Source organism: Podarcis muralis, chromosome 13 (genome assembly GCF_964188315.1).
Source record: "Podarcis muralis chromosome 13, rPodMur119.hap1.1, whole genome shotgun sequence".
Lineage (NCBI taxonomy): Eukaryota > Metazoa > Chordata > Lepidosauria > Squamata > Lacertidae > Podarcis > Podarcis muralis.
Genome location: NC_135667.1, coordinates 4,389,551 through 4,401,532, shown reverse-complemented (window position 1 = coordinate 4,401,532; position 11,982 = coordinate 4,389,551). Strand labels below are relative to the sequence as shown.

General features: G+C 56.7%; 2 protein-coding genes across 2 annotated transcripts in view; one reads left to right on the top strand and one right to left on the bottom strand.

Annotated features, from left to right (window-relative positions):
- Positions 1 to 26: 26 nt before the first annotated feature.
- On the bottom strand, positions 27 to 10,544 carry SLC35G6 (solute carrier family 35 member G6). The gene is made up of 2 exons (XM_028752006.2): positions 10,460 to 10,544; positions 27 to 1,307 (listed from the first exon to the last, which is right to left on the bottom strand). The coding sequence occupies exon 2, from the start codon at positions 1,265 to 1,267 to the stop codon at positions 200 to 202; it is 1,068 nt and encodes a 355-aa protein (XP_028607839.2). The 5' UTR covers positions 1,268 to 1,307; positions 10,460 to 10,544; the 3' UTR covers positions 27 to 199.
- The window catches only part of ZBTB4 (zinc finger and BTB domain containing 4), a 33,176-nt gene continuing 29,565 nt past the window's right edge, over positions 8,372 to 11,982 (top strand). The window contains exon 1 of the mRNA XM_028751985.2: positions 8,372 to 8,696. The gene's annotated coding sequence lies outside the window, so the exon portion shown is untranslated. The remainder of the gene's footprint in view (positions 8,697 to 11,982) is intronic.

Below are 11,982 nucleotides of genomic sequence, written 5' to 3'. Positions count from 1 at the left end.
GTTTTGGGGCCACTTTCCACCCAGATGTCCAAAAGGCAACGGACGGCTACCTCGTCCAAAGCCTCACCGCCATCTTGTCCGTTGGGGGGCGGGCAGGCGGATTTTAAAGCTGCGACGCCCTCGCTGGTCGGTCCTTTGGAAGGTCCCTGCTTCCGGTCCGTCCTCCTGGAGTCTGCTCGAACCTTGTGCCTCGCCGCGGCTATGTGCTGTCCTTCAGTTGGACGCTGGCGTCCTCGTCCTCTTCGGCCGCGTCACAGCTGATGTTCTGGGCCGTGATGATGACTATGCTTCCGAGAATGACCCCCGCCCCCATGATGTCAAAGGGCGTGACGGCTTCGCGCAGGACGTAGTACTGGACCGCCAGCGTCACCACTACCTCGGAGTGCAGCACGGCGCACACCAGGGCCGGGTGCGCCTTGGTGACGGCGTAGCTGGCACACAGGAAGGAGACCAACGCCAGAAAGCTGATGGCCACCACGCAAGTCCAGGTCAGGGGGTCGAGGGGCATGACGGGTTGCTGGAGGAGGAACATGGCTGGAGAGCAGACCAGGCTTCCCACCACGCCGAAGAGGAAGGCCACCGTCACCAGCTTGGCCGGGAAGTCCAGGGCCCGGAAGATGACCAGCCCCAGCGCCAGCGCCATCCCTCCGAGGCAGGCCAGGGCATAGCCGAACGTGTCGTACAGCTGCGTGCTCTTGTCGAGGTCCAGGAGGTCGGGCACTACCATGATGATCAGGCCCAGGGTGCTGCCCACCAACCCGAACCAGTCGTAGCCCGTCAAGCTGCCGTTCTCGATGCACAGGGCCAGCAGGACGGAGCATATGGTCGACGAGCCCTTGCGGACGGTTGCGGCATTCCCGCTGGGCACCACCATGAAGGAGCTGTAGGCGCAGCCGATTGAGATGACGTTGATGGAGGCGTGGAGGACCGTCCGCTGGCGGGCCTCCGGCGGCCCGAAGCAAGGAGCCTTCTGGCAACGCAGGTAGCACGCAAAGAGGAGGTGCAGGATGCAGCGGAAGAGGAGGATCTCCAGCGAAGGGATGCCGGAGGCCTCGTTGGCCATTCGGGTGAACGGGGCCACGAAGCCGGCCGGGACGCCGCCCCCCAGGAGTGCCACTAGCAGGCCCTTCATGCTTTCCGACAGGCGGTAGCGGTTCCAAAGCGGGCGTCGTGGCGGGGGCGGCGGGGAGCAGGGCGGGGGAGAGAACCGCAGCAGGTCGGCCACGGTCCAGGCCGCTCGATCGGGGGGCCCCGGGCGAGGTGCCATGGGCAGGAGTGCCAAGGGATTGCTGGGAGCCAGCGGGTACCTGCAGGAGAGGGCGGGGGAAACAAAGGGAGGTTGCAAATGAGGCCAGGCATTTCTGTCCGACTAGCATACCTCTAACGCCAGCTTTTATACACCTGCCTGGTTTCTAAACGGGGACGCGGGTGGCGCTGTGGGTAAAAGCCTCGGCGCCTAGGGCTTGCCAATCGAAAGGTCGGCGGTTCGAATCCCCGCGGCGGGGTGCGCTCCTGTCATTTGGTCCCAGCACCTGCCAACCTAGCAGTTCGAAAGCACTCCCGGGTGCAAGTAGATAAATAGGGACCGCTTACCAGTGGGAAGGTAAACAGCGTTTCCGTGTGCTGCGCTGGCTCACCAGATGCAGCTTTGTCACGCTGGCCACATGACCCGGAAGTGTCTCCGGACAGCGCTGGCCCCCGGCCTCTTAAGTGAGATGGGCGCACAACCCTAGAGTCTGTCAAGACTGGCCCGTACGGGCAGGGGTACCTTTACCTTTACCTGGTTTCTAAACAAGCCCACCTCGGGGGAGTGTTGTGAAGCCGGAAATAAGTTGCAAGCAAGGAGAGACTAAAGGCACACGGGTGGCGCTGTGGGTTAAACCACAGGGACTAGGACTTGCCGATCAGACAGTTGGCAGTTCGAATCTCCACGACGTGGTGAGCTCCCATTGCTCAGTCCCTGCTCCTGCCAACCTAGCAGTTCAAAAGCACGTCAAAGTGCAAGTAGATAAATAGGTACCGCTCTGGCGGGAAGGTAAATGGCGTTTCCGTGCGCTGCTCTGGTTCGCCAGAAGTGGCTTAGTCATTCTGGCCACATGACCCGGAAGCTGTATGCCGGCTCCCTCGGCCAATAAAGCGAGATGAGCACCGCAACCCCAGAGTCGGTCACGACTGGACCTAATGGTCAGGGGAGAGTTGAGAGGACCGTTTTCAAATGTTAAGAGCATAAGAACAGCCTTCTGTGTCAAGCCAATGACCCATTCAGTCCAGCATCCTGTTCCCACAGTGGCTATGCTGTGGGAAACCCGCAATCAGGATTCGAACGCAAGAGTCCTCTGCCCTCCTGCGTTTTCCAGCAACTGGCATTCAGAAGCACCGCTGCCTTCAGTTGTGGAGACAGGGCATAGGCACTGTTGCTAGTAGCTCCCCAAAATAGCCTTACTCCTCCAGGAACTTGCCCATTCCTCTTCTGATGGGTGGCCATCACTGCCTACTGTGGCATGGAGTTCCACAGTTTAACTGTACCCTGCTGGGTTTTTGGCATAGGTGGTGGATTCTGCAGCCAGTTCCCCAATGCTGTGCCAGGGCTAGGACTGGACCATTGGACCAGCTTTCTCATTTGCTTTCCATCCATGACCCCCCCCCCAATTGTCTGCTATCTGCCCTCTTCCTAAAGGTAAAGGGACCCCTGACCATTAGGTCCAGTCGTGGCCGACTCTGGGGTTGCGGCGCTCATCTCACTTTATTGGCTGAGGGAGCCGGCGTACAGCTTCCGGGTCCTGTGGCCAGCATGACTAAGCCGCTTCTGGCGAACCAGAGCAGCGCACGGAAACACCGTTTACCTTCCCGCCGGAGCGGTACCTATTTATCTGCTTGCACTTTGACATGCTTTCGAACTGGTAGGTTGGCAGGAGCAGGGACTGAGCAACGGGAGCTCACCCCGTTGTGGGGATTCGAACCGCCGACCTTCTGATCGGCAAGCCCTAGGCTCTGTGGTTTAACCCACAGCGCCACCCGCGTCCTGCCTTCTTCCTAGTTTCCCCTTATAATCTGTTTTTGTTCTTAATACGAGTTTTCTTTATTCATTCCATTTACATAGCACCTTATCTCAAGGTGGGGCGCATCGTTCTCATCCCCATTTTATCACAACAGCAACTTCAGATTCATAGAATTGTAGAGTTAGAAGGGACCCCACGAGTCATTTAGCTAAACCCCGTGCCACATTGTGAAGTACGTTAGACTGAGGGACGGGAAGCAGGCCCCACGGTCACCCACTGAGCTGCACAGCCAAGAAGGTTTCGAACCATAGCTGTCAATTTACAGATTTGAAAATAAGGGGCCAGCAGCCTCGAAAATAAGGGATCAGCAGCCAAACTAAGGGGTTTTCCAGGCACAGGTATGTTCAACCTCTGAGCCCCTCTGAGCCAAAGGCAGAAAGCCCAGCCAGCAGCCAAACGAAGCCTCATCAATAAGGGACAGCAGCGGGACATGGCGCTGGGATAAGGGACTGTCCCGCCATATAAGGGACACTTGACAGCTATGGTTTGAACCCTGGTCTCCCAAGCCGCAGTCCGACACTCTAACCATTATGCCACATACCCCGTGGTTCTCTTTGAAGTCTACCTTTCCTTTCTGGAGCTCAACCACCTGCCTAATATTCCTGGGGTGGGTTTGGGGAGCAGTGAGCCAAGGCTATCCTTGGCAGGGATTTTCTCACGCAGAAAGCTGCCCAAATTGGGCCACAATGGTCCGTCCAGCTGAGTGTTGTCCCCGATTTCAGACGGGTTTCACCCCTAGCCCTACCTTGACGTGCCGTCCGAGTCTGAACCCAGGGATTTCTAAATCCAACGCAGGTAAACCAAAGAAGCGGAACTCTTCCTCCATGTTTCCTAGGGTCAGGAGTGGGAGGGGTGTGTGACTATAAGCCACCACCTTTCTCTCCCACACTGATCTGACCCTACCTCCCTTCCTGCGGTATCTGTCGTCAGGGCGTCTGGGTTCTATGCCTGGATTCTAGAAGGGTGGGAATCTAGTACTCTGGGTGCCACAAAGTGGGGTGGGGTGGGGGGAGAGAGTCACCATTTCTGAAGTCCTCTTTTCCCCCCTGACTCGGGTAGCAGGGGATCGAGAAGAGGAAAGGGCGGGGCTTGTAGAAGGAGCCCTCCCCAACTCTCCCAGCCCCCACCTACCTTCACAGCCACCGTACAAACAAGCCGCCACCTCAATCGCCTAGCCTGGCTCCCTTGCCTGGCAGAAATTGTGATGTCATCCTGCCTGCCTGCGCCACTATGACGTCACGCCCTCAGGGCCTCTTCCCCCAGGCTGGATGACACTTGCTAGGCACCTGCAAGGGATGAACAGGTCTACCCCAAAGGAAGTTATATGGGATGATGGATGAGGGAATGGCTTTTTCCTCCCCTCCAGGGCTCTGCAACCCAATGCTCTCCAGGTGTTTTTGGAATATAAGGCTTTGCTGAGGGCCGAAACATCTGCAGAGCACTAGGCTGGGGGAAGCTGTTGCAGAGGCTCTCTAGCAAGAAACCACCCGAGATCGGAGCAGTTAACAGCCCTGAGTTAATTTGCTCCAGTCTGTAGGCCTCTGGAATCTGTGCTACTAAGGCCTGGAATAGTCAAATGAGGACTAGGTAAAGGTAAAGGGACCCCTGATCATTAGGTCCAGTTGTGTCTGACTCTGGGGTTGCGGCGCTCATCTCGCTTTACTGGCCGAGGGAGCCGGCGTACAGCTTCCGGGTCATGTGGCCAGCATGACTAAGCCACTTCTGGCGAACCAGAGCAGCGCACGGAAACACCATTTACCTTCCCGCCAGAGCGGTACCTATTTATCTACTTGCACTTTGATGTGCAGGAGCAGGGACCGAGCAACGGGAGCTCACCCCGTCACGGGGATTCGAACCGCCGACCTTCCAATCGGCAAGCCCTAGGCTCTGTGGCTTAACCCACAGTGCCATCCGTGTCCCTTCCAAATGAGGACTAGAGTGCCTTAAAACATATGCAGAGCGCCTTTTCAATTGTTAATTGAAATTGTCAATGAATCAATTGTTTTTATACCTGCTGTTAGCCGCCCTGAGCCCGGTCTTGGCTGGGGAGGGCGGAGTATAAATAAAAATTATTATAATAATAATAATAATAATAATAATTTATTATTTATACCCCGCCCATCTGGCTGGGCCTCCCCAGCCACTCTGGGCGGCTTCCATAAAAACCAAAAATACAATAAAATATCACATGTTAAAAACTTCCCTGAACAGGGCTGCCTTAAGATGTCTCTTGAATGTCAGGTAGTTATTTATCACTTTGACATCTGCTGGAAGGGCGTTCCACAGGGTGGGCGCCACTACCGAGAAGGCCCTCTGCCTGGTTCCCTGTAGCTTTGCTTCTCGCAATGAGGGAACCGCCAGAAGGCCCTCGGCGCTGGACCTCAGCGTCCGGGCAGAATGATGGGGGTGGAGACGCTCCTTCAGGTATACTGGACCGAGGCCGTTTAGGGCTTTAAAGGTCAGCACCAACACTTTGAATTGTGCTCGGAAACGTACTGGGAGCCAATGCAAGTCTTTCAAGACCGGTGTTATATGGTCTCGGCGGCCGCTCCCAGTCACCAGTCTAGCTGCCGCATTCTGGATTAGTTGTAGTTTCCGAGTCACCTTCAAAGGTAGCCCCACGTAGAGTGCATTGCAGTAGTCCAAGCGGGAGATAACCAGAGCATGTACCACTCTGGCGAGACAGTCCGCAGGCAGATAGGGTCTCAGCCTACGTACCAGATGGAGCTGGTAAACAGCTGCCCTGGACACGGATTTGACCTGTGCCTCCATGGACAGCTGTGAGTCCAAAATGACTCCCAGGCTGCGCACCTGGTCCTTCAGGGGCACAGTTACCCCATTCAGGACCAGGGAATCCTCCACACCTGCCCGCCTCCTGTCCCCCAAAAACAGTACTTCTGTCTTGTCAGGATTCAACCTCAATCTGTTAGCCGCCATCCATCCTCCAACCGCCTCCAGACACTCACACAGGACCTTCACCGCCTTCACTGGTTCTGATTTAAAAGAGAGGTAGAGCTGGGTATCATCCGCATACTGATGAACACCCAGCCCAAACCTCCTGATGATCTCTCCCAGCGGCTGCATGTAAATGTTGAAAAGCATGGGGGAGAGGACAGAACCCTGAGGCACCCCACAAGTGAGAGCCCAGGGGTCTGAACACTCATCCCCCACCACCACTTTCTGAACACGGCCCAGGAGGAAGGAGCGGAACCACTGTATAACAGTGCCCCCAGCTCCCAGCCCCTCAAGACGGTCCAGAAGGATGCTATGGTCGATGGTATCAAACGCCGCTGAGAGATCCAGCAGAACTAGGAAACAGCTCTCACCTTTGTCCCTAGCCCGCCGGAGATCATCAACCAGTGCGACCAAGGCAGTTTCAGTCCCATGATGAGGCCTGAATCCCGACTGGAAGGGATCCAAATGGTCCGCTTCTTCCAGGCGTGCCTGGAGTTGTTCGGCAACCGCTCGCTCAATCACCTTGCCCAGGAATGGAAGATTTGAGACTGGGCGATAGTTGGCCATCGTGGCCGCATCTAAAGATGGTTTTTTAAGAAGCGGTTTAATAACCGCCTCTTTCAGCGGGTCTGGGAAGGCTCCCTCACGGAGGGAAGCATTCACCACCCCACGAAGCCCATTGCCCAGTCCTTCCCGGCTAGCTTTTATAAGCCAGGATGGGCAAGGATCCAGGAGACAGGTGGTTGGTTTCACTCGTCCAAGCAGCCTGTCCACATCCTCGGAGGTAACAGATTGGAATTGATCCCACTCAACTTGACTAGACAGAACTTATTATTATTATTATTATTATTTTGCTCCCCTCTGTTGCTGGCATCTTTCTGTCTCCAGAAAACAATGGAGTATGCCTTCAGGGGTGAGGCCAAACTGCTGCATTAGCAGAACTGAAGTGAGCTCTGGGGCACAAGCCTGGGCAGTGTGTGTGGAGGTCCTAGGCTGCCCAGACGACAAGACCCCCCCTGATGTGGTCCAAAGCAGAGCAAGATGTTTGACACCAGCTTGGCTGCAGCGGTTGCCGGAAGGAGGCGTACAAGGCCCCATCCAACCATTTTAGGGACTCCGCTCCAGATCTGTGTGGGGCTTAGTCCTGAGACTTTTCTTCTCCCGAAAATATCCGCAAGGCAGAGGAGGTGGAGGATCAGAGTTTTGCTTCTGAGGGGGCTCCCTTGACCCTCCGTTCCCTCTACACCACATGCAGAAACTGCCTTTCTGACCCACACGGTCTCACCCGCTCAATCACAGCTCATGTACAGCTGGGATAAGAATAAAACAAGGATAAGAATAAATCCATGCTTGAGGGTAGATCATTGTGGTATAGTTGGTTAGGGTGTCGGACCAAGACCTGGGAGACCCAGGGTTCAAATCACTTGTGGGTCGTGACATCAGCGTCTCTCAGTCTGTCCAGCCTACTGTTGTTGTGGGGTTATTAAATGAGGAGGGGAGAAACTTGTCGAACACCTTGAGCTTCTTTGATGAAAAAATGTGGGATATATAAATGCAATTAATAATAATAATAATAATAATAATAATAGACTTTGACCTCTGAATTTCCCTTGTCAGACATTTGCACTGTGAGGCTGCAGTTTTATACCTGGGAAGCAGGCCCCATTGAAGGTTGTGCAGCTGGCTGACCTTTCCTTGGGGCAGACCCACTGCCCCTATTGATTTCAGTGTGCCCATCTGAGTAGAACTGGCCTTGGATACAGCCCCAAGGGGCCCTATTTGCAGAGGGCTGCCCTAGAGAAGGGGTGGCACCTCCCACAAATCCGACTTACTTCCGAGGAAACCCAATTTTACACTCACCCCCGTTTCTTTTCCTTTGTATGCGCATACGCCAGACGAGAGTTTGTGTCGCCCTGACGCGTGAAGGCGGAAAGGAACTCTGTACATGCTCAGTGGCACCTCCCAGAAAGCCCTACTTGCTTGCGAGTAAGCCCCGATTCACAGTATATTTGCCCCCTCTCCCTCTTCTTGTGTTGGCACTCCCAGGAGAGGTTTATTCGTTGTGGTTACACGAAAAGGCACTCTGCACATGTTCGGTGACCCCTTCCAGAAACCCTACCTACTTCCGAGCAAGCCCCGTTTCACAGCATCTCCCGCCCCGCTCTCCCCTTTATTCCGCTGCTATCCCCGGAGCGCGTTGCGCTTACAGGCGCTCTGCACATGATCAGAGGCGCCTCCCTTTGCAGGGACCAACGCGGAGAGAGAGGAAACCCGCGTTACGCGTGATTGGAAAGCGCGTGTCTTCTCTTCTCCCACCCCGCACTGCAACCTCCCCAGCCCCGGGACGTGCGCTCTCGCTGGCGGGCTTCTCCTGGGGGGCGTCCCGGGGGCCGGAGGGCTGGCCCGCACCGAGGGCGAAGTTGCGCGCGGCTGCCGTGGCGGCGCCGAGCCTGAGCCGCTCCGATTCGGCTGAGCCTCTGCGATGATGTCAGAGGGGGAGGCAGCGGCGGCGGCGGCGGGTTGAGCGGAGCGCCGGAGCCAGAGGAGAGCGCGGAGCGGCGGCGGCGGCGGCGAGCGAGGGGAGCGGCGTCCCGTGCCAAGCAGGCTGCGAGCATGAATGGCGGGGCGAGAAGACTCCATCTTGGGCTGCCTCGCCGCGCCGCTGCAGCAGCAGACACGCAGGTAGGGGGCTCGCCGACCCGACGGGGGCAGCCTCCCACCGGAGGCGCCCCGGTCCCGTGCGCTCCCCTCGGGGCGCGCAAAACAAGGGCGAGGCTGCCCGCGGGCGCTTGGAGAGGGCCCCAACCCAGCGCCCTTTTCCAAGGCGGCCTAGTCCCCCGGATCGCCAGCCGGGGTGGGGTTGGGATCGGTCGGGGCTGGTCCCGGGGCCCCGCGGTGTTTGGGGAGGGGGTGTCCAAACGGGGCGCGCGGCGACGCCACTTTTCTCCCCGCGACGTGCGCCCAAGATCGCCGCCGGGGCGCGCCGCCCTCCAGCCAGCTGCGTAATTGGGCATCCGGATCTCCGGAGCTGGGGAGGGGGTCCGCGCCAGTCCCGGGAAAGAACCGAGGGACACCCCCCCAAAAAACACGCACCCAGCCACCCGAGAAAGGGAAAGTTTTCCCCTCCTGCCAGGGCGGCGGTTCTAGAACTCTCCAGGCGCTCGGAAAGAGGTCGGCCCGGGGATTTAGGAACGGGGGGTGCGGGGAGCCTGCTTGGCTGGGTGTTATTTTTTTGGGGAGGGGCGCAGCGAAAGAGGAGGCGAAGCTGCGCATTTAGCATCCTCGCCACGCATTGCATGTTTCGATCTCTCTCTTTTGGAGGGAGGGCGGGGGGAGTGGACGGGAGACCTTGAAGAGACCCCCCTCCCCAAACACCTATTCCGGAAATGACCCCTGGGCGATCCGGGATATTTTGGGGACCCCTGGGTCGAAAAGTCAGGCCTGTGGTGGTGGGTGATCTGGCTTCCTTAATTTCAATTCTGGAAGCAACCCTGATATATATATATATATAGAGAGAGAGAGAGAGGATGAGGATTCCGCGGCTTTTCTGCAGCCATCCTATACACTGGATCTGGGATCCCAGCGCGCGGAGTTGCGCGCTTGGGGAGGCGAGCAGCGGCGGGTGCCTCCGGCGGCTTGGGGCGATTCTCTTTGGGTCCTGGGATCGCGCGAGGCTCACGCACTCCTGTGCTTCTCATGGGTTAACAGAGAGGCGATGGATCTCAGCGGGGGATCCTTTTTTGGAAGTGTTCGGGGCGACCTGGATATTTGGGGTTAGAAAAGAGATCTCCGCTGGCATGTTTCCCATGGCAGCAGAAATACAGAAATATTGGGAAAGGGCGAGTTTTGAAGAGGATCCGTGTTTGGGGATGGGGATGGGCAGCCTCCAACAGCACCCCCCACCCCAACATGAAGGGGGGGGGAGAGGCTGTGAGGGTGACCTCATTAGGAGAAGGGATCCTTCTCAGCCTTCATCTCTTCGCCTGGTCTTCTCCTTGGTTCCCTCTTCCGCAAGGGAATGCTGAGGGTTAATGTGGCCAAAGCTCTGGTTGTTTTCCTGACCCAGCGGCGCTCATCCCATGCCCAAAACAGCGCAGGCTTGGTGCACCTCAGGAGTTTGCCTCCCGCCGATCCGTGGCCCCTGCTCTTCAGGCGCTGAGAACCCTGCCTCACGTACATGCCCATGTGCCGTTTCTCAGACCTGCCAGTCTGGTGCCTCCCGGATGTTTTGGACGACGGCTCCCACCAGCCCCATCGCTGCCCTCAAACACCCAGAGGGCACCAGGTTGGCAGAGCCTGCCTTGGATCCCTGCGATCCCTGCATTGCAGGAGGTGGGGCTCGAAGACCCTCAGGAGGGGTCCCTTCTGAGCCTACCACTCGATGGAAAAAACCATTGCCTGTTAACGGCACGGACTCCTTCCTTCGTAATCTCCTGTTTATTTACCTCCAAAAGACATCTCGCGTGTCTTGGATGTGCGTGTCGCTATCCGCTGCCCTCCCGTTCCTCACGACAACCTCGCCACACGCCTGTCAGAACGTGCGCACCACAGACCCTTTCTGTTTCCTGTTATCCCCTCTCGCTTTGCCTGCCTTCCTTGTACGTGCCTCAGACCTGTTTTCCCTATATCCCTTTCTCCCTATATCGAATTTCTCTCAGTGTCTTAAATCTATCCCACTCCTGCGACGGGGACATAAATACGTGCCAAATCCTAAACAGAAACCTCTGAGCCACACAGGACATTTTTCTAGGCCTGAGGCAGAAAATCCACACTGGGTGTCACGCCAAACCTAGCTAACATCGTCATCCTACAGTCACGTTATTAATTGATTTGTATCCCATCTTTCCTCCAAGGTGGCATACGCCGCCCCTCCCTTTTTTCCTCACAACACCCCTGTGAGGTAGGCTAGCCCGAGAGCTGGGAACTGTCCCAAGGTCACCCAGCAGCGAGCCTTGTGACTGAGTAGAGCGTTGAACCCTGCCGTCTCTAACCACTATACCGCACTGCCTTGTGTGAGGGCCCTGCTGTTTGCAACCGGCTTAGGGCAAGGCTGCCGGCCTGCCGTTCGTTCCTCCTCAGCCGACAACACAGGACCGTCACACTTCCGTATGCTGTCATGCCCTCCTCAGCCGGGGTTGGGGAAAATACTTCACATTTTTGGTGGTCGATCTCAGCTTTCAGCGGGAAGTAAAGTGGGAGGGAAGATCAGGGTCACATCCAGATTCCTTTTAGCGGCGCCCTTACGAAACCCTGAGGCTGGGGATTTCCCCCCTCTCGAACTGGCTTTAATAACCCCATATCCCTTAGGCCATAGTTGCAATGTCATTTACACACACACAAACACACACACACACACACGGCCACATTTTGCACGCAAGCTTACACACAAACACACAAAATTCTTTCCCTCTCAAATCTTCTCTCTGCTACCGAACACATTCTCTCGACACACCCCCCTGCCCTCATTCTCACACGTTTATTTCTCTTGTTTATTCCCTTTTTCCACCCCGCCTTGCGGAGCTCAAACCCATGGTCCTTCACATCCCCAGTTTATTTTCACAACACCCCTGCAAGGTAGGGTAGGCTGAGAGAGGCTGCGGTTAGCCCCAAGGTCGCTTCTTGGCTGTGGGTGGCAGGGGAAAAAGGATTTGAACCCGGACCTCTTAGCCCGACACTCTATAACTCAGGCTTCCTCAACCTTGGCCCTCCAGATGTTTTTGGCCTACAACGCCCATGATCCCTCGCTAGCAGGACCAGTGGTCAGGGATGATGGGAACTGTAGTCTCAAAACATCTGGAGGGCCGAGGCTGAGGAAGTCCTGCTCTAACCACTGCACCGTACTGTTTGTAAGCATCGTCCTCACCTGCGTCCCCCTCTCTCCTGCCGCAATCCCTTAACGCTCTTCTCTGCCCCTATTCAATGCCCCTGCCTGCACCCCTCACTTAACGCCTTCCCCTCTCACGACCTG

Bases quoted from the DNA above. Each gene is read 5' to 3' on its own strand.
- SLC35G6 (XM_028752006.2), bottom strand. From the start codon at position 1,267: ATGGCACCTCGCCCGGGGCCCCCCGATCGAGCGGCCTGGACCGTGGCC.